At 48.7% G+C, this 19,797-nt stretch overlaps 1 protein-coding gene across 1 annotated transcript in view; it reads left to right on the top strand.

Moving 5' to 3' along the window:
* The window catches only part of LOC139239145 (uncharacterized), a 62,355-nt gene extending 43,415 nt beyond the window's left edge, over positions 1–18,940 (top strand). Inside the window, exons 8-13 of the mRNA XM_070867718.1 lie at positions 2,700–2,812; positions 4,163–4,304; positions 5,609–5,775; positions 9,854–10,892; positions 14,037–14,129; positions 14,974–18,940. Of these exons, the coding sequence (XP_070723819.1) occupies positions 2,700–2,812; positions 4,163–4,304; positions 5,609–5,775; positions 9,854–10,892; positions 14,037–14,119 (1,544 nt within the window). The 3' untranslated portion in view covers positions 14,120–14,129; positions 14,974–18,940. The remainder of the gene's footprint in view (positions 1–2,699; positions 2,813–4,162; positions 4,305–5,608; positions 5,776–9,853; positions 10,893–14,036; positions 14,130–14,973) is intronic.
* The last annotated feature ends 857 nt before the right edge of the window (positions 18,941–19,797 follow it).

Genomic DNA, 19,797 nt, shown 5'->3' with positions numbered 1-19,797 from the left:
GGGACCCCAGCTCTTTACAATATACATCAATGATTTAGATGAAGGAATTGAGTGTAATATCTCCAAGTTTGCAGATGACACTAAGCTGGGTGGCAGTGTGAGCTGTGTGGAGGATGCTAAGAGGCTGCAGGGTGACTTGGACAGGTTAGTGAGTGGGCAAATGCATGGCAGATGCAGTGGATAAATGTGAGGTTATCCACTTTGGTGGCAAAAACGCGAAGGCAGAATATTATCTGAATGGCAGATTAGGAAAGGGGGAGGTGCAACGAGACCTGGGTGTCATGGTACATCAGTCATTGAAAGTTGGCATGCAAGTACAGCAGGCGGTGAAGAAGGCAAATGTTATGTTGGCCTTCATAGCGAGAGGATTTGAGTATAGGAGCAGGGAGGTCTTACTGCAGTTGTACAGGGCCTTGGTGAGGCCTCACCAGGAATATTGTGCTCAGTTTTGGTCTCCTAATCTGAGGAAGGACATTCTTGCTATCGAGGGAGTGCAGCGAAGGTTCAGCAGACTGATTCCTGGGATGGCAGGACTGACATATGAGGAGAGACTGGATCGACTGGGCCTGTATTCACTGGAGTTTAGAAGAATGAGAGGGGATCTCATAGAAACATAAAATTCTGACGGGACTGGACAGGTTAGATGCGGGAAGAATGTTTCCGATGTTGGGGAAGTCTAGAACCAGGGGACACAGTCTAAGGATAAGGGGTAAGCCATTTAGGACCGAGATGATGAGAAACTTCTTCACTCAGAGAATTGTGAACCTGTGGAATTCTCTACCGCAGAGAGTTGTTGATGCCAGTTCATTGGATATATTCAGGAGGGAGTTGGATATGGCCCTTACAGCTAAAGGAATCAAAGGGTATGGAGAGAAAGCAGGAAAGGGGTACTGAGGTGAATGATCAGCCATGATCTTATTGAATGGTGGTGCAGGCTCGAAGGGCTGAATGGCCTACTCCTGCACCTATTTTCTATGTTTCTATAGAAGAACCCTCTAATCCCAGGAATCAATCTAGCATTTATTATGTTGATATCACTGATGGATCGGATTAGATGGTGGTCTGTCCAGCAGTCGCCAGCTCCTGTCATGACAAGGGTGATGCGCACATCCTTGCGATCCATGGCTCGGACGATGACATAGTTGAGCAGGTGCCAGTGTTTGGAGCGAGGATGTTGCATCGATGCCTTGTATTTGTCCCTCTGGCGGAACAAGGTGTTGGTGATGACGAGTTCATGTTCTCGACATTTTGTCAGGAGCAGGGTACTGCTGGAGTTGGTTTTCCCTGCCCCCTCTCTGCCAATCATGCCTTCCCAGAGACCCCTAGTAGTCCTGGCAGAATGACGCCAATATGTTGGGTTGGATGTTGCAGTAGATTTACACTTGTATTGCGGCAGTTCTTGCGGGTGTCAGGTCAGGTCCTGACTCCCATCTTCAGGCTGCATTTATACTGTAAATTCAGCATCGGTTTGAAGCAAAACCACTTTGCATTAATGCTGCAGTTATAGTGTGAACAAACCCATAGTCTGTTATAGTGTTGACTGTGGTTTGTGATTCAACCTGAAAAATGAGTAAAATTTCATTCATTCGCTGCTCCAGGCGCTGTTAAATACATTACCCAGTGTAACACAGAGCCATTCAGACTGGTAAAGACAGACTTGCATTTCTGTAGCGCCTTTCACGACCAACGGACGTCCCAAAGCGCTTTACAGCCAATGAAGTACTTTTGAAGTGTAGTTGCTTTTGTAACGTAGGAAATGCGACAGCCAATTTGCGCACAGCTAGCTCCCACAAACAGCAATGTGATAACGACCAGATCATCTGTTTTAGTGATGTTGATTGCGGGATAAATACTGGCCCAGGACACTGGGGAGAACTAGTGCCATGGGATATTTTACCTCCATATTTAACATCTCATCTGAAAGACGACATCTCCAACCATGCAGCACTCCCTCGGCCTAGATTTTTGTGCTCAAGTGCTCAAGTCCCTGGAGTGGGACTCGAACCCACCACCTTCTGACTCTGAGACGAGGGTGCTGCCCACTGAGCCACAGCTGACATTAAGGGAATGTGTTCAATTCCCAATCTGAGATGAGTTAATTGATCTCCGAGAAGCAACAGCAAGGATGCCACAGTTGGCATCGATGTTCCTGGGCTGGTGGGGGGGTGGGGGAAGCGAGGAAACTTAGCCACAGCACCAGGTCCTGATTGCTACTCAATTACGTCTGATGAAAAGTGTATGCATGTGAAGACAGGATTGTGTTTAGCTGAGAACATAAGAAATAGGAGCAGGGGTAGGCCATTTGGCCCCTCGAGCCTGTTCCGCCATTCAATAAGGTCATGGCTGATCTGAAAATAGTGTCATGGGATATTTTACGTTGGTCTAAAGTCTCATCAGAAAGACGGCCCCTCCCTCAGTACTCAGATTTTGTGTTCAACTTGTTGGAGTGGGACTTGGACCCACAGCCCCTGACTCAGAGGTGGGAGTGTTACTACTGAACCGTGGCTAAAACTGTGATGGCTTCTCCCATGATCACATTGCCAATGTACGTAACATGGCCGCTCGGGCGAGGAGCCAGAGACCGCCCTGGGACGCGTACCCCGACACGAATCGGCGCCTTCAGCAAAGGAGGGAGAAAAAGTGACTTTGGATGGATTGCAGGAGTGTTTTTGACGCTGTGCACTCTGCTCTATTCACAGGCCTGGCCTACATCTCTGATGGGTTGAAGGAGCAGCGACAGGGCCTGGTAACTTTGGTCCTGTGGAATAATCAGCTGACCCACAACGGGATGACCTACATGGCGGCCGCACTGGTGAGTGAAGAGCCACTGTCATAGAATCGTAGACATATACGGCACAGAAGGAGGCCATTCGGCCCATTGCGTCTGCGCCGGCCGAAAAAGATCCATCCAGCCTAATCCCACTTTCCAGCTTCTGGTCCGTCGCCCTGTAGGTTAAGGCACTTCAGGTGCATATCGAAGGTGACGAACTCCGTGATTGAATAGCTTGCTGACAACTGGCTGGGCTCACGTGTTTGGACAAGGTACCCAAAGACAATGGATGAGCGGAAGTGTTGTCTTCATCATAGGTAGTCCCTCGAAATCGAGGAAGACTTGCTTCCACTCGAAAAGTGCATTCTCGGGTGACTGTACAGTCCAATATGGGAATTACAGTCCCTGTCACAGGTGAGACAGACAGTGGGTGAAGGAAAGGGAGGGTGGGACTGGTTTGCCGCACGCTCCTTCCGCTGCCTGCGCTTGTTTTTTTCTGCACGCTCTCCACGACGAAACTCGAGGTGCTCAGCGCCCTCCCGGATGCTCTTCCTCCACTTAGGGCGTGTACTCCACCAGAAGTGTACCCCGGAATTAGCAACTTCAGGAAAGATGGGGAGTAGAAAATACACGTACAAGGGAACCAACAATGATGTGCCGCTGTGAAGTGAGCACTTTAGCTGGTGCACTAACCATGCCCCTTGAAGTCTACAGTGAAAAGCACTGGTCTGAGACTGAGTGGGATACCATGCTCGGGTACGTTTATTAGGCTCTGATCGGCCGGGTTCTGCACAGTTACAATATCCAGTTTGATCAGTGGTGCTAGTGAGTTATGGAAATTCTATCGTGATCTCTAGTGATAGCAATTACCTGCTATTACACAAGTTTTAACAAGAAATTAGGTCCAACAAATCTGTGACACCTTTGCATAAATTACCTCCTCAATCCATTCTCTCCAGAAATGTATCTAATTGTTTTTGTTAGCTTAAATGGCCTTATCTGATAACTTATTCCACAGCACGACTAGCCTTTGGCTGAAAAAGATATGCCCGACTTCTCTTATTCCCTACGCCCTAATTTTTTTAACCTGTTTGCCCCGGTATTTGAATCCTTCAGTGAACAGTAAATCCCTTCATAATCTTCAAAATTCCAATTGGGTCACCTTGAAGCCTCTTTCCCAAGAAATGTCCTTAACCAGACCTCATAAAGTAAGTTAATATCTGTGGGTGTTAAACTTTTCCTGGAACGACTGGATGGTTCTCTGCTGCTCTCCACCTTCAAGGGGCACCAACAGGGAAATTCTTCAGGGCAAGTCAACAAGACTGATTTAAGTTACTTTTAAACAGAGACTGCCCTTCTCTCTCTCTCTCTCTCTCCCTCTCCCTCTCTCAGCCCTACACGTTGAGTCTGGAAACGTTAAATCTTGGTCACAATGCTGTTGGGAATGAAGGCGTGCACAAACTGAAAGACGGGCTGATTGCGAACCGCTCCGTTCTGCGGTTAGGGCTGGCATCTACCAAGCTCACCTGTGAAGGTAAGAGCCAAAAGGCCAGCATGCAAACGTGAATCTCGCTGCATCCTGGCAGTGCATGTAGCTGCTAAATTAGTTTCTCAATAGTTTCTGTCACATAATTAGGAGTAGTTCATACAGCCCCTTGAGCCCGCTCCGCCGTTTAATATGGACTCAGGACTCAGGTCCCCTTCCCTGCCCGCTCCCGATAACCCCTTAGTCCCTTATTGGTTAAGAAACTGTCTCTTTCTGTCTTAAATTAATCAATGTCCCAGCTTCCACAGCTCTCTGAGGCAGCAAATTCCACAGATTTACAACCCTCTGAGAAATTTCTCCTCATCTCAGTATTAAATCATGGCTGATCTTTAACCTCAACTCCACTTTCTCGCCCAATCCCTTGATTCGCCTAGTACACACACAATCTATCTATCTCTGTCTTGAATATACTGAACGATTCAGCATCCACAGCCCTCTGGGGTAGAGAATTCCAAAGATTCACAACCCACGAAATGAAGAAATTGCTCCTCATCTCAGTCCAAAATGGCTGACCCCTTATCTTGAGACTGTGCCCTCTAGCTCTAGACTCTCCAGCCAGGAGAAACAGCCTCTCGGCATCTACCCACCTATTGTTTAAGAACTATTCAGCTGAGATCCCTTGATTGATTAACTGGTAGCGGCCTTGCCTGGTGTGCAACAGGGCTGTACATGAAGGAATGTCCCAGGTTTTATTTCTTGGCTATGCTGAATTAGCTGACCCCTTGTCCTGAGATTATGCCCCCTAGTTCTCGACACTCCAGCCAGTGGAAACAATCTCTTAGCATCTATCCTGTTCACTATCCAATGAAGCTTGCTGGAAGAGTACATGCCTGGATGTTGGGTGAAGATAGAATTGGATATGGCTGTGATGCCCATCAGATATTCTACCTGAGCATGTTCGGGCTCACCTATGAAGCATAGCCACTTAACCATGGCCAATACCCATGGAACCATTGTATGCAAGAATCAGTACCTTTAAGGGAGGGGGGGAGAAAAGAGAATTAAATTGCATGTTTTTGCTTAAATGCAAAAGCTTGTGATATTTGTATATTCCCTATGTATGTGCAGATCATGGGATTTATCTGATATGCACATGGGCTTTACAGCACAGTGATAACTTTGTCATTGTCGAGTTTAATTGCTTGAATACATTTCATACCGGGGAGCTAATCATTGAGTTTCTGGTGCATTATTTACAGTTGCGGGAACGAGAAGTTTTTTTAAAAATCTTGCTGAGCTAATGTCGGTGAAAGGGTTAGATTGCTGTGATCTTTCCCCCCCCCCCCACCCAGGTGCCGTGGCTGTGGCGGAGTTCATTGCTGACAGCCCCCGCCTTCTTCGGCTGGATCTGCGGGAAAATGAGATCAAGACCGGCGGACTCATGGCCCTCTCGCTCGCGCTCAAAGTCAACCATTCCCTGCTGAGGCTTGACCTGGACAGGGAGCCTAAGAAAGAAACGGTTAGTGGCTTTAATCTTCCCTGTTTTGAAATCAAAGACTCATTGAACCACCTTTAACTTGTTTTCCAGGATCTCCGAGTTAGAATTTATTCTCTTGGGATGCGGGGGATCGTCCATCAAGGAGAGATTGTGTATCCTCTAAGAGTTTAGAAGAATGAGAAATGGTCTCATTGAAACATACAACATTCTTGCAGGGAGGATGTTCCCCCCCCCCCCCCCCCGGATGGGGTCACAGTCTCAGGATAAGGGGTCGGCCATTTAGGACTGAGATTAGCAGAAACTTCTTCACTCAGAGGGTGGTGAATCTTTGGAATTCTCTACCCCAGAGGGCTGTGGAGGCTCAGTCGTTGAGTATATTCAAGATGGAGATAGATAGCAGGAAACTATAGACCAGTTAGCATAACATCTGTGGTTGGGAAAATGTTGGGAGTCCATTATTACAGAAGCAGTAGCAGGACATTTGGAAAAGCAAAATTCGAGTCAGCATGGATTTATGAAGGGGAAGTCATGTTTGACAAATTTGCTGGAATTCTTTGAGGATGTAACAAACAGGATGGATAAAGGGGAACCAGTGGATGTGGTGTATTTGGACTTCCAGAAGGCATTTGACAAGGTGCTACATAAAAGGTTACTGCACAAGCTAAAAGTTCACTGGGTTGGGAGTAATATATTAGCATGGATAGAGGATTGGCTGACTAACAGAGAACAGAGAGTCAGGATAAATGGTTCATTCTCTGGTTGGCAACCAGTAACTAGTGGGATGCTGCAGGGGTCAGTGCTGGGACCCCAACTATTTATAATCTATATTTAACGACTTGGAAGAAGGGACTGAGTGTAACGTAGTCAAGTTTGCTGATGATACAAATATGGGAGGAAAAGCAATGTGTGAGGAGGACACAAAAATCCTGCAAAAGGACTGAGTGAGTGGGCAAAAATTTGGCAGATGGAGTATAATGTCGGAAAGTGTGAGGTCATGCACTTTGGCAGAAAAAAATAAAAGAGCCAGTTATTATTTAAATGGGGAAAGATTGCAAAGTGTCGCAGTACAGCGGGACCTGGGGGTACTTGTGCATGAAACACAAAAAGATAGTATGCAGGTACAGCAAATGATCAGGAAGGCCAATGGTACCTTGGCCTTTATTGCAAAGGGGATGGAGTATAAAAGCAGGGAAGTCTTGCTACAGCTATACAGGGTATTGGTGAGGCCACACCTGGAATACTGCGTGCAGTTTTGGATTCCATATTTGCGAAAGGATATACTTTGGAGGCAGTTCAGAGAAGGTTCACTTGGTTGATTCCGGGGATGAGGGGGTTGACATGAGGAAAGGTTGAGTAGGTTGGGCCTCTACTCATTGGAATTCAGAAGAATGAGAGGTGATCTTATCGAAACGTATAAGATTATGAGGGGGCTTGACAAGGTGGATGCAGAGAGGATGTTTCCACTGATGGGGGAGACTAGAACTAGAGGGCATGATCTTAGAATAAGGGGCCGCCCATTTAAAACAGAGATGAGGAGAAATTTCTTCTCTGAGGGTTGTAAATCTGTGGAATTCGCTGCCTCAGAGAGCTGTGGAATCTGGGACATTGAATAAATTTAAGATAGAAATAGACAGTTTCTTAAACGATAAAGGATTAAGGGGTTATGGGGAGTGGGCAGGGAAGTGGAGCTGAGTCCATGATCAGATTAGCCATGATCTTATTGAATGGCGGAGCAGGCACGAGAGGCCGTATGGCCTACTCTCCTGTTCCTAGTTCTTATGTTCTTATGATAGATTTTTGAATATTAAGGGAATCGAGGGATATGAGGATAGAGCAGGAAAGTGGAGTTGAGGTCGAAGAGCAGCCATGATCTCATTGAATGGCGGAGCAGGCTCGAGGGGCCGAATGGCCTACTCCTGCTTCTATTTCTTATGTTCTTGTTAGCTCCCTCCGTCTTCCCTTCCTAAATTTTACAGGCTTCTAAAACGCTAGCTTGATGCTATCTATCCTCTACTTCCTGATTTAACTTGTCTTCGCTCCTCCTCATTTCAAGTGCCAGGAAATTGCATGCTGCAAGGTGGGGTGGATTGGGAAGGAACGAAGGGTCCAGTCAACAGATTATGCTGGAAGTACTTAGCAGGTCAGGCAGCATAAAAACAGTCGACCTAAAATGTTAGCTCTGTTTCTCTCTCCGCAGTATTTCCGGCATTTTCTGTTTTTATTTCAGATTTCCAGCATCGGCAGTATCTTACATAGAATTATATTGGATATATGGCACAGAAACAGGCCCATTCAGCCCACGCCGGCGTTTATGCTCCACTCGAGCCTCCTCCAGTCTTGCCTCATCTAAATCTATCAGCGTAACCCTCTATTCCCTTCTCCCTCATGCGCTTGTCTAGTCTCCCCTTAAATGCATCGATACTATTCGCCTCAACCCCTCCCTGTGGCAGCGAGTTCCACATTCTCACCGCTCTCTGGGTAAAGAAGTTTCTTCTGAATTCCCGATCGGATTTCTTGGACTATCTTATATTAATGGCATCTAGCTATGCTCTTCCCCACAATTGGAAACTTTCACTGTAATAGAAGTCATTAAAATTATGAAAGGTTTTGATGGACTGGATACAAAGAGCGTGTTTTCACTTGTGGGGAAAAGCGTAACTAGAGGCCATCCACAGGGAGGGGTTGAGGCGAATAGTATCGATGCATTTAAGGGGAGGCGAGACAAGCATATGAGGGAGAAGGGAATAGAGGGTTATGCAGATAGATTTAGATGAGGAAAGACGGGAGGAGGCTCGAGTGGAGCATAAACGCCGGCATGGACTGGTTGGGCCGAATGGCCTGTTCCTGTGTCGTATATCCTATATAAACACCTCATGGTGTAAATCAGGAGGTCGTGCTGAGGAGATAGTAAGCTTTGGTGTTCAACGTGTCTTTTCAGTTTCTTCAAACTTCATCTCTGTAGACTACAATTTCTGTGTTGTCCCTTCTGCAGAGAATGTTTTTCTAAGCGACTGCAGACTGGGCAGAATGGGGCATCAGTAGAATAAGTGATTGGTGTAAGCTGACAACGACTAATGCAGTCATCACTTGGGTATGACTGGCCGCTTGGGTAAAAGTCAGCTCCCAAATACAGTGTCGTTAGATTTTAAAACAAAGTATTTAAAATTGAAATGCTGCATCTGAGCTTCAGTTTTGTGCAGGGTGTGATGTTGGTGTTTTTGTGTTATGGGCAGTATAACATGATTGTATAAAAACAGGAACAAAACTCTGGTTTAAAGCATAGCTATAGTGCCCTGGTGAAGGTGAATTAGATAATGGCACAATTCAAAGTTAATCTGTTAATTTAAAACATGTTCTTAAAAATAAAAGCTTCCTGCGCTGCTTTATTAAAATGGTTTAATTGATATGACTGAATCATTAAGAAAAATCCTGGCAACAATTACTCAGGAATGGAGTTTTGCGCTTTATCATTTTAAAGGCTCCTGAAGTGTTGTGACCTCTGGTACTCCACTCGGCCTCCCTGTGAGGGAGGTGCGCTTTATCCTTGTCTGTCGGGACTGGCTGTGAATTATAATAATGACACCAGATCCTTGTCTTCCGGTCCGGCAACACCTCAATTTTAAAAATCTGATCCTTGTTTTCAAATCTCTCCATAGCCTCGTCCCTCTCTGTCTCTGCAACCTCCTCCAGCCCTACAACCCTCCGAGATCTCTGCGCTCCTCCAATTCTGGCCTCTTGAGCATCCCCCGATTTCCATCTCTCCACCATTGGCGGCCGTGCCTTCAGCTGCCTGGGCCCTAAGCTCTGGAATTCCCTCCCTAAACTCCTATGAAGCTTCTTGGGATGTTTTACTATGTTAATGGCGCTGTATAAATACAAGTTGTTGTTGTAAACCTCTCCGCGCCCCTCTCTTCCTTTAAGACGCTCCTCAAAACCTCCCTCTTTGACCAAGCTTTTGTCATCTGTCCTAATAGTTCCTTCGGTGGCTCGGAGTTAAATTTTGCTCCTGTGAAATGCCGTGGGAGGTTTTACTGTGTTAAAGGTGTTATATGAATGCAAGTTGTTCATTGTGTAACCGACAGCCCCGTTTTCTCCTTAGGTAAAGAGCTTCATTGAAACGCAGAAGGCTCTCCTCACTGAGATCCAAAACGGCTGCAAGCGGAACTTCATCCTGGCAAAGGAGAAGGAGGAGAAGGACCAGAAGATGCAGCAGTCGGCTTCAATGCCGGAGATCACTGTGACGCTGTGCGAGAACACCGAGCAGCCCCAAAGTAGCCAGGTCGGCCCAAAGACTAAGGAAATGTCGGAGGGATCGGGAAACGGAGCCGCCCCAGACAGTTTGCTGTCCGTGACCGAGGCCACCGAAGAATTGTGCAGTGCCGGTGAATCGGGCGTTACCCCCGGCTCCGTGGAATGTAATGCGCAGCCTGCAGCGCAGGCCGAGGTGGTGCGCAGAGCGCCACGACCAAGTGCGGTTGGAACGGCAGACTCTGAGAAACCGCAGCTTCAGCAACAGAACCCTGCGGAAACCCCTTCTGGAAAGGAGTCGGTCACGGACAGTGACGCGGGGGATGTGAGCAGCCCGGCAACAGTCGGTGAGCAGCGATCGCCGACTGCCACCGAATTACAGCCCGCGGGGTCCGAGAGCCCGGTGTTCGTCAGCTTACCGATCGAGATCCCGTCAAGAAGCAATGAGCGACTCGTGTCCAGTCCAGGCCGGGGCCACAAAATCTTCGTGGTCACCCGAGTGGAAAGCCCGCCGGAGGTGCCCAACAGTCAGGATACGCAGTGGCTCAAGGAAGCACTGAAGAGCAGGAAGAACAGGATGTCCGCCCAAGAGGCAGCATCCTCGTCGGAGCCTTTGCCCTGCTCGGCGTCGGACACTCAGACCGCTGTGACAGTCCCAGCCTCTGCCTCTGTTGGGAGTCTCCAGTCCGGGAGCCCATCGGATCCGGACAGGTGGGCAGATAACACCGGGCACGACTTTGAGACGGTCTGCGCTAAAGACTGCGACCATGTGGTACGTGGAACTGCCTTGCCAAACGGACTGAAAGCGGAGCTTGTACACAGACTACCTGAGTCAACGCTGTTAACCGCAGGCAGGGATGGCAGAGCAGTGAGCTGCAGCATTGAGCACGGTGAGTGTATGCTCTGAAGCGTAAAATCTGAATCCTGATAAGCTCCATGCTCCACTCTCCAAACATAGAAACTAGGTGCAGGAGTAGGCCATTCGGCCCTTCGAGCCTGCACCACCATTCAATATGATCATGGCTGATCATTCAACTTCAGTACCCCATTCCTGCTTTCTCTCCGTACCCCTTGATCCCTTTAGCCGTAAGGGCCACATCTAACTCCCTTTTGAATATATCTAACGAACTGGCCTCAACAACTCTCTGCGGTAGAGAATTCCACAGCTTCACAATTCTCTGGGTGAAGAAGTTTCTCCTCATCTCGGTCCTAAATGGCTTACCCCTTATCCTTAGACTGTGACCCCTGGTTCTGGACTTCCCCAACATCGGGAACATTCTTCCTGCATCTAACCTGTCCAATCCTGTCAATTTTATATGTTTCTATGAGATCCCCCCTCATTCTTCTAAATTCCAGTGAATATAAGCCTAGTCGATCCAGTCTCTCCTCCTATGTCAGTCCTGTCATCCCGGGAATCAGTCTGGTGAACCTTCGCTGAACTCCCTCAATAGCAAGAATGTCCTTCCTCAAATTCGGAGACCAAAACTGAACACAATATTCCAGGTGAGGCCTCGCCAAGGCCCTATACAACTTCAGTAAGACCTCCCTGCTCCTATACTCAAATCCTCTTGTTCCTCCTAAGCTGCAAATACATCGTCTTACACACACTTGCACCTTCGCTACAACCTCACTGTATCGAGACCAAGACTCATTGCACCATATCTTACTCCCAACTCGTCCTTTCACTGGACCTCCAAACTATTGAACTCCTTATCTTCTATCTTTTAGTTGGCCCTTCACATTGGTTTCTCAATGTGGGGGGGGTCTGGGGAGCACTAACTGTTGGGTTGGATAACCAGTCCCCTTACTCAGCAACTTAGAATTGAAAAGACTCCTGCGATGACCGTTAATTGATAACTTAATTTAGGTTGATTGCAATTTATAATTTATCTTCTCTGTTCAGCTAATTGGCAGAGGCTTAATGTATGTAGCAATTGTTCATCGACTGAAGTTGAATAATAGATTCAGTATTCTTCCCCTGCAAGATCTGCCAGAAGGGTCTTGTCCATGACCACAACAAACCACGCTGGGTACAGGTATATTGTTTATAAGCACAACGGATTGTATTAAGTGGTTTACTTCCAATTCAAAGAATAGCCGATAGTCTGTTCCTTGAAACTTCAACGGAAGCCCACTGAGTGACTGCTGCTGTGTTCTGTTGACTGCAGTTCTCTTCTAGTCTTCCTCTGTGTTTGCACTGCCTTCACGGTTCAATAGCTGCTTCTCTTATACCCCATTCCCCCCCCCCCCCCCCCCCAAATCTCCTGGGGCTCATTGGTTACTCCCATCCAGCGTGGTACTGAGCCATATAAACCGGAAGGCCTCGGGTTGCATTCCTGGCGCGCTCTGCTAAGTCAGCTGGTCTCAGCCAGGGTGGCATCTACAACTGGCTTCAGTAGGTCTGGGCTCTGCAGAGCAGTTCTCCCCACCACCCCGTGGTTGAAAAGCCTGCCAGCATGCGCCGTCCAAACTCCCACATGAAGAACATAAGAATCAGGAGCAGGCCATTCGGCCTCTCGAGCCTGCTCCGTCATTCAGTGAGATCATGGCTGACCTTCTACCTCAACTTCACTTTCCTGCTCTATCCCTTGATTCCCTTAATATCCCAAAATTTCCCTTGATATCCAAAAATGAGGCACGAATGGGTACTTGGGTGAAAGGTTGCAAGGTTCCTAGTGGCTGTGATATAGTTTCCCAGGGTGAATCAGTGCCTTCGGGGGAGTATTAGGAGATTTGTTTTTAAGATAATCATCATCACCATCATAGGCAGTCCCTCGAAGCGAGGATGACTTGTTTCCACGTCAAAAAAAGATGAGTTCACAGATGTTTCAATGAAGGACCTAACATTCCGGATCCCGAACTACATCCTAAAGGGTGGAAGATGCCTGTGTGTGGATTTTTTTAACGTGGGGTGGCCGTTGCACACCAGCCACCACACGGGCTTGACAGAGCGAGGTCTTGGTCCAATGGCAAGGATTAACCAAGACGACTGGAGACCAGCTCTGCTGCACGGGCCTAGTGCGCACACATATCGCAGTGTGGGCTGGCCCGTGATGCCCCTGGGCCCTCGTTTCTCCTGGGCCCTGAACTCACTCCTCTCCTGGGCCCTGATCAAGTCCCTCGACAGTCTCTCGTTGCTCCTTCGCCCCAATCTCGCTGCTCCTGCTGTACCGGCCCACGCTCCAGTCACCGACCTGGACCTTGATGGTCAATACAGACCATTTGTATATGCCTTTAGCACCAATCTGCTAAACAAGGGAATGAGGAAATGCTGGCAGGCCGGAGTCCCAGTCCACAACTCTTGCTTGGATCTCCACAGGTTGAGTGGAGTTGAGACCAAGATCAGATCAGCCATGATCTTATTGAATGACGGAGTAGGCTGGAGGGGCCGTATGGCCAACTCCTGCTCCTAATTCTTACGTTCTAACCAACACCAGGAACTGTTGAGAATCGTTCCTTAAAATGTATTTTCGTCACCAGACTGAGATCAATAGATTTTTAGACTTTTAAGGGCTATGGGGCTCGGCCGGGAAAGTGGAGTTGAGATCAAAGATCAGCCGTGATCTCATTGAATAGCGGAGCAGGCTGGAGGGGCCGTATGGCCTACTCCTGCTCCTAATTCTTATGGAATGAGAAATTCAGACTCCAGCATGCTTCCCTGTCAACATTACTCTACCCCCAAGTCTCTCCCCTGATCTCCTCATTCAGCCAAGAGCACTGGCTGATATTCCTCGCTGTAGCCTGGGTATGCTGAGACTGGATTCTTGAGCCCACCGCCACACTGGCCGAGATAGTGACCGCCACACAGAGCGGCCATTAAAATATGGGACCTTCCCTATCGCATTGACTGATGCATTTACTGTCTGAACCACTATGGGAGTCCTTCCCCCACTTTCACACCCTCCCTCCCCCCCCCCCCACCCAAAGCTTTTAAATCAGAAATGAAATCAGTTTTTCCATTCTTGTCTGATCTGACAAAGCCCTTGTTTCTTCCCCATTTAGCTAATGCTTCTGATTTATTTTTATTTTTAAAGAGTTTACATCCCCCAAAACCGAAAAGGAGTTGGAGGAATTATTGCTGGAAGCAAGTCAGGAGACCTGTCGTGAAACATCGTGAGAGTGAGCCGGTAAGGATGTATTTTGTTTCCAAATATATCATTTAAGGTAGGTTTTATCCCACTAACGGAGCTTGACTCACGACTCTCCATCCAGACTGCTGGATATCATCCCAGGGGCTTGAGCACCCAAAAAGATCTAGGCCGACACCCCCAGTGCAGTGCTGAGGGAGCGCCGCGCTGTCGGAGGGGCAGTGCTGAGGGAGCGCCGCGCTGTCGGAGGGGCGGTGCTGAGGGAGCGCCGCGCTGTCGGAGGGGCGGTGCTGAGGGAGCGCCGCGCTGTCGGAGGGGCAGTGCTGAGGGAGCGCCGCACTGTCGGAGGGGCAGTGCTGAGGGAGCGCCGCACTGTCGAAGGGGCAGTGATGAGGGAGCGCCGCACTGTCGGAGGGGCAGTGCTGAGGGAGCGCCGCACTGTCGAAGGTGCCGTCTTTCAGATGAGACGTTAAATCGATGTCCCGTCTGCCCTCTCGGGTGGACGTAAAAGATCCCATGGCACTATTTTGAAGAAGAGCAGGGGAGTTCTCCCCAGTGTCCTGGGGCCAATATTTATCCCTCAACTAACATCACTTTAAAAAAAAAAACAGATGATCTGGTCATTACTAGCTTGCTGTTTGTGGGACCTTGCTGTACACAAATTGGCTGCCGCGTTTCCTACATTACCAACAGTGACTACCCCATCAAAAGTCGTCTTCATTTTAAATTCCTCTACTAAATCTCCTCCTGGGCTCCTCTGCTCCAACATCCCAGTATTTCAATACTCTCCTAACCTATAGTTTCTCATCCTTTGTTACAGCTTTTGACTCTTGCCTTTCATTAAATTGGAATTAACTTAAGTTTTTTATTTTTTCTTCTGCAGTGTCGTTCGGGTCCTGCTGGATGTACAGAGGCTGTCCTTGAAGATGCCTGTGTGGTTTCCCCCTCCCCCCCGCCCTCCCCCTCCGCAACAACAGCAAAACAAATGTATTTTCTCTCTTGCCCTCTCTTCGTTGTCTCTCTCGAATCAGAGCTGGGGGCCGTCGGATCGTCCTCCGTCGAACCTCGTCGCCGCGTTCCATTCCATCCCGCCTCCCGGGAAAGGGTTGCTGCCACCCGTCTTTTGGCTGAGGGCGCGAAGCAAAGAAGCGCCATCGTTGGGGATTGCTTGTTGGAGCCTGTCCGCTGGGGTGGTTCCTCCTGCTCCTCCCCCGGGGCAGAGACCACCCGGCTCAGGAGAGGCGTCCGGGGCCTGCAGAGACTGGAGAAGTGCCGCTCGCGCTGTAGTCTTTCGGCCTGAAAGTGTGCTTCCATCGCGGTGAGGCGTGGATGAACCCTCGCTAAATTAGTGAACCGATGTCCCATCCCTCATACCGTTCCCGCTAGCGATTTCAGCCACTAGCAAGGGGCAGGACCAATATTCAAGGGACCAGCCCCCACCCTCCTCCCCCCTTTCCCCTCCTCCCCCCCATCCTGACTGTTAGTCCTCACTGTAACCTGATTTCTCTCCTGACAGCGAGAGGATTAGCATTGGAGGAGGAGGAGGAGGTGGGGAATCAGGAACACAGAAAAGGTAAATTTCAGCCCTGGTACTGTTTGTGTTCCAGTTTACCAGTGAGGATTTTTTTTTCTCCTTTCGATTTAGATGTTATTTATTTTAGTCTTGATGTTTATTGATGTCCGTGTGCTGTTTTCAAAGGCGGCAGTGTGGAGTTTGTTTGAGGAGTGGAAGATTGAATGCTCTAAATGTTACCGCGAGGGTTCTGACAGACTGGGAGAGATGTCCCAGGGCCGCGCTCGAGTCGCTTAGCTGCACGAAGGTGATCTCGGCAACCTGCAGATTAACACTAATCTAACTAGCTGAACGCTAGTAAATTTGGTCAGTGGCACTCGTCATTGGCCCAACCAGTTGGTAAAAGTTGGTCAGTCCCTGATCTTAATCTCTGACGGGTGAGAGGTTGAAAAATGATGAAAGTCACTTTAATAATGATTCCGATTCCGATTGCCCTTTACCGATTTGCAAAATCTTTTTTCTTGCCCACACTCCAAATGTTACTTTTGTCTTCCACAATTTAATTTGCCAACAGTTAATCCATGTCCTTTTTTCAGCAGGAACAAACCTGTTTAAACGCAGGCAGCCGCGGTTGGGACTAAAATTGCAACCGAGAGGTGGGTCGTTCCGCGGGTCAGCTTTTGCACGGCATGCCGTGCGCTGTTCTGATCAGCGGCGGGTTTTTTTAAGCCCAGCTTCGAAGCCACGCTTAAGAGCCATTGCGTGTGACGCTGGGCGCTCGGAGCGACGTAATCGTTCCCGTCCGACCGCACGCCCCTGTGTGGCATTCCACAGAGCCCGCGGAACGATACACCCCTTTCCCTTCTGTCCAATTATACAGGTAACTTATTCAGAATCATTCAAACGTGGTGATAGAAAAGCTGGAACAAGCCCCCAGCAGGTCCGTCCGCACCTGTAAATAGAACAGACGGTTATTTGCTTCAGTCATGTCCACTTCACCCTTCAATCAGCACAGATGCCAACTGACCTCCCATTTATTTCCAACATGTTTTTTTCATTTCTGATTTTTGCTTTGTATTTTGCCATGTGTCCCTCGCTTCTCAATGTGGCGAATAAAGCACGTCGTAACAGGAATATAATAATGATTTATTTATTTATGTGTTATCCCACAGCTGCTTTGCCTGTCCAGTGAGCATAATATTGTCCGACAGGCTGTAATATCCGCAGGTCAGGGTCCGCGCTAATCCTGGGACTCTGCACTTAAAAAATTCCCCCAGCCCCGCCAAACTGGTCTTCGTACCATTCTCTGTCTCGCCCTCTTTCCATCCCCTAAATAGGAACCGACTGTTGAGGGTAAGCCATTAACGGGAGAGGGGGAAAAATAAAAGGTTTACTGCCTTTCGATACGGCACAGAGAGAGAGAGAGAGAAAACGAGGCTTGCTTTGATGCACTTCATGGAAGGTCCTCCGTCTCCCTCCAGCATCGAAACCTCGCTGTGAAGTTTGGGCAGATTGCCTCGCTAGGTACAGGGTGACCCAGTTTAAAGCAATACGTGGCCTTGATAATTTTGTTCCCCCGATTTGCACCGGATGAGTGGGGACTCGCAACAAGGCCGTTTTTCGATTATAAACCAAGGTGATCTCACTCAGCTTTCACCATAACCTGGACTTACCCCCGTCATATTTTGCCTAGTTTTGAGGGGGCATTCAGAACGAATTCCAGTGTCAAGATTTCTCGAAGATTTTCTTTGAATCGGGTTACTCTCAAACTTTCATCGGTTGAAAGGCTGCAGCAGTCGGAAGCGTTCTCTTGTCACAGACCTGTCCTGGACAGGCAAAGAGTTAGAGACGGACTCTGCTGGGTGACGCGGAGGGGAACTAGACTGGGGCAGGAGAGGGCTATTTACTCCCAATTCCACCTCCCGTCAAGGTGTGCGTTTGCTCGCTGTGTTACACTCTCTTCCTTGCACAGGCGGGAAGCATTGTAGCCATATAAGTGACGGGAAGGAAAAAAATGGGGACTAGAAAGACGCAAGCTCTACTGAAACACAAGCGGGGTAATTGTGTTTTTTTTTGTAAAGAAAAGCTCATACATAAAAAAAAATGTGCGTTCAAGGCTTCAGTACAGGCTGTCTGGGCTCCATCCAGCATCCATTCATTCAGGCCTCTGCTCTTGTGGTTTGTGTCATCACCTGAACCCTAGGTGTGTGTGTGTGTGTGTGTGTGTGTCTGAAGTAGGGTTTGGCTTGCTTGTAACTTTGAGAGAGGCGATGCCAGGCAACATGCTGCGCAAATATCTGTTTTGTTTGTGTATCTTCACCTCAGTTGCAGCTCAGACAGGTAGAGCTTATGTTGGGGGGCGGGTAGGGGGGGGGAGAAGGACGATCGTTTTCTGACTCCTTAACCCCAGCAATGGAGGGTTGTACCTCCCCCAAACTCTGTCCTCTGGCTCCCCAAACTGTCTCCTCTACCTCCTGAGGGTTTTAGTCGTTGTGTTTTAAGATTCCTGGGCTGGTCGCTTCCTCTTGACTGGCTGGCAGCGGCCGATGGAACATTCGGAAGCGCCGGCTCAAATTCCGACTGCCAAGGCCACTTCCCCCCCCCCCCCCCCAGAGGTCGTCGTTTTGTTGTCTGTGGTTTTTTTTATGGAGACCGATGTCAGAAAGACAAGGAAGGAAGACGCAAGTTTTGTCGCTTATCGTCGGAAGTCACGTAAACTTCGGCCAGGCCGCCGATGGCAGACGCTTCTCCAACTGAGGCGGGGAAACAGCAAAATCTGCAAAACTGACTTTTCTCGGAAGACTGGCGAGGCGCAATCCAATGGCACGACCATGGCATGTGACTCTCTCTCCTCCCCCTCCCAGCATGAGCTGTGTGACCAGCGCTTTGAGGTTTGTGGTGGTGAAGGACTGCGAGAGGATGGAGAGAGGGGGAGCTGAAAGTGTCTGCAAGTACATCGTCGCTTTCTGAAAGATGATGTATCGGACCTGTTTTGTGTGTGAGGGAGGAGGGGCGGGAGGGTTTACTCCACGAGTTGCATCAACGAGACCGCAAGACTAATCCAAATGAAACGGGAGGATGGCACATGCTGCAGGCTGAGTGCCGGAATCCAGAAGTTCTTTTTTAAAAGTGCAATAAATGTTTCAGGGCTGTGCATCGAGACATACTGCATGCGAGTTACAGTAGGACATGTATAAATTGACTCTAGCTACCCATCCCCCTGAGGTGCAGAGGATCTGATTGTAGTATAACACTATGTATAGAGATGCGTGTTAACTAGTGTCGTTGGGCTGCTTCTACACGTCTGATCGATTTTAATGTTTCCCAATGTCTCCCACCCACCCCTCACCCTTCCCTCTCCCCACCTGTTGGGAGTTTGTTGTGGTAATAATTGTGTGGGAGTTTATATTTGTTTTCTCTGCCGTCTTCTCTGTTTGTTGTGACAACTCGCGTACACTTGGGTAGCTCGGCTGACCTAGAGATGTTGGTCGAGACGTACCCACTGCCAAAAAAAAGAACGGGCTGGGGAGGGAGGGAGGGGTTGGGTGCGATGGCTACATTATCCTGGCAACCGCTGTCGGATGGTTGAAGCCCCCGGACCCCGGGTCCTTTTCATTTCAGTGGGGTTCATTTTCTTTACTGATGCAAAGTTGAAAGGGGGACTGTCCCCAGCACTGGACATCCTGGTCCCTCTCCTTGCAGACAAAGCAGTGCCCACAGGTTGCTGGTACCCCACAGTCCGATTGTTCAAGCCTCAAAACAAACACACGCCAAGCTACAAAAGCTGGCGTTCCAGCTCTGGAGGATGGCTGAGGCTCTCGGAACCCAGACCCGAGGTGGTGGGAGCAGTGGAGGTGTGGTGGCTTATTAGCCTTGCTGCTAATGAGGAACGAATTGAAAATCCCTATTGCTACGTCCCGGGGAAACCCGGACCTATTGTACAAGAGCAGACTTTGTGTCTGGTTTACATTTTCCGAAAATTCTGGTCAGTCCAATTAAAATAAAAACATTGCAAACCCACCCTCGCGCCCCAGACATACAGTGCAACCTAACACACACGCTGGGACACCCCTCGTTATAAGGTGTGTATGTATTCACGTCTGTCTATAGACGGGCTATGATGCTCCTGATCTCTCTTTGCAAATCCTGAAGTGTCCCTGATGCTGTCGATGTAAATGATGTGATATGGCTTTA

This window comes from Pristiophorus japonicus, chromosome 26, assembly GCF_044704955.1.
Source record: "Pristiophorus japonicus isolate sPriJap1 chromosome 26, sPriJap1.hap1, whole genome shotgun sequence".
In the NCBI taxonomy this organism is placed as follows: Eukaryota; Metazoa; Chordata; class Chondrichthyes; family Pristiophoridae; genus Pristiophorus; species Pristiophorus japonicus.
The sequence above is the reverse complement of the archived record's forward strand: the minus strand, read 5'-3'. Positions and strand labels throughout refer to the sequence as shown.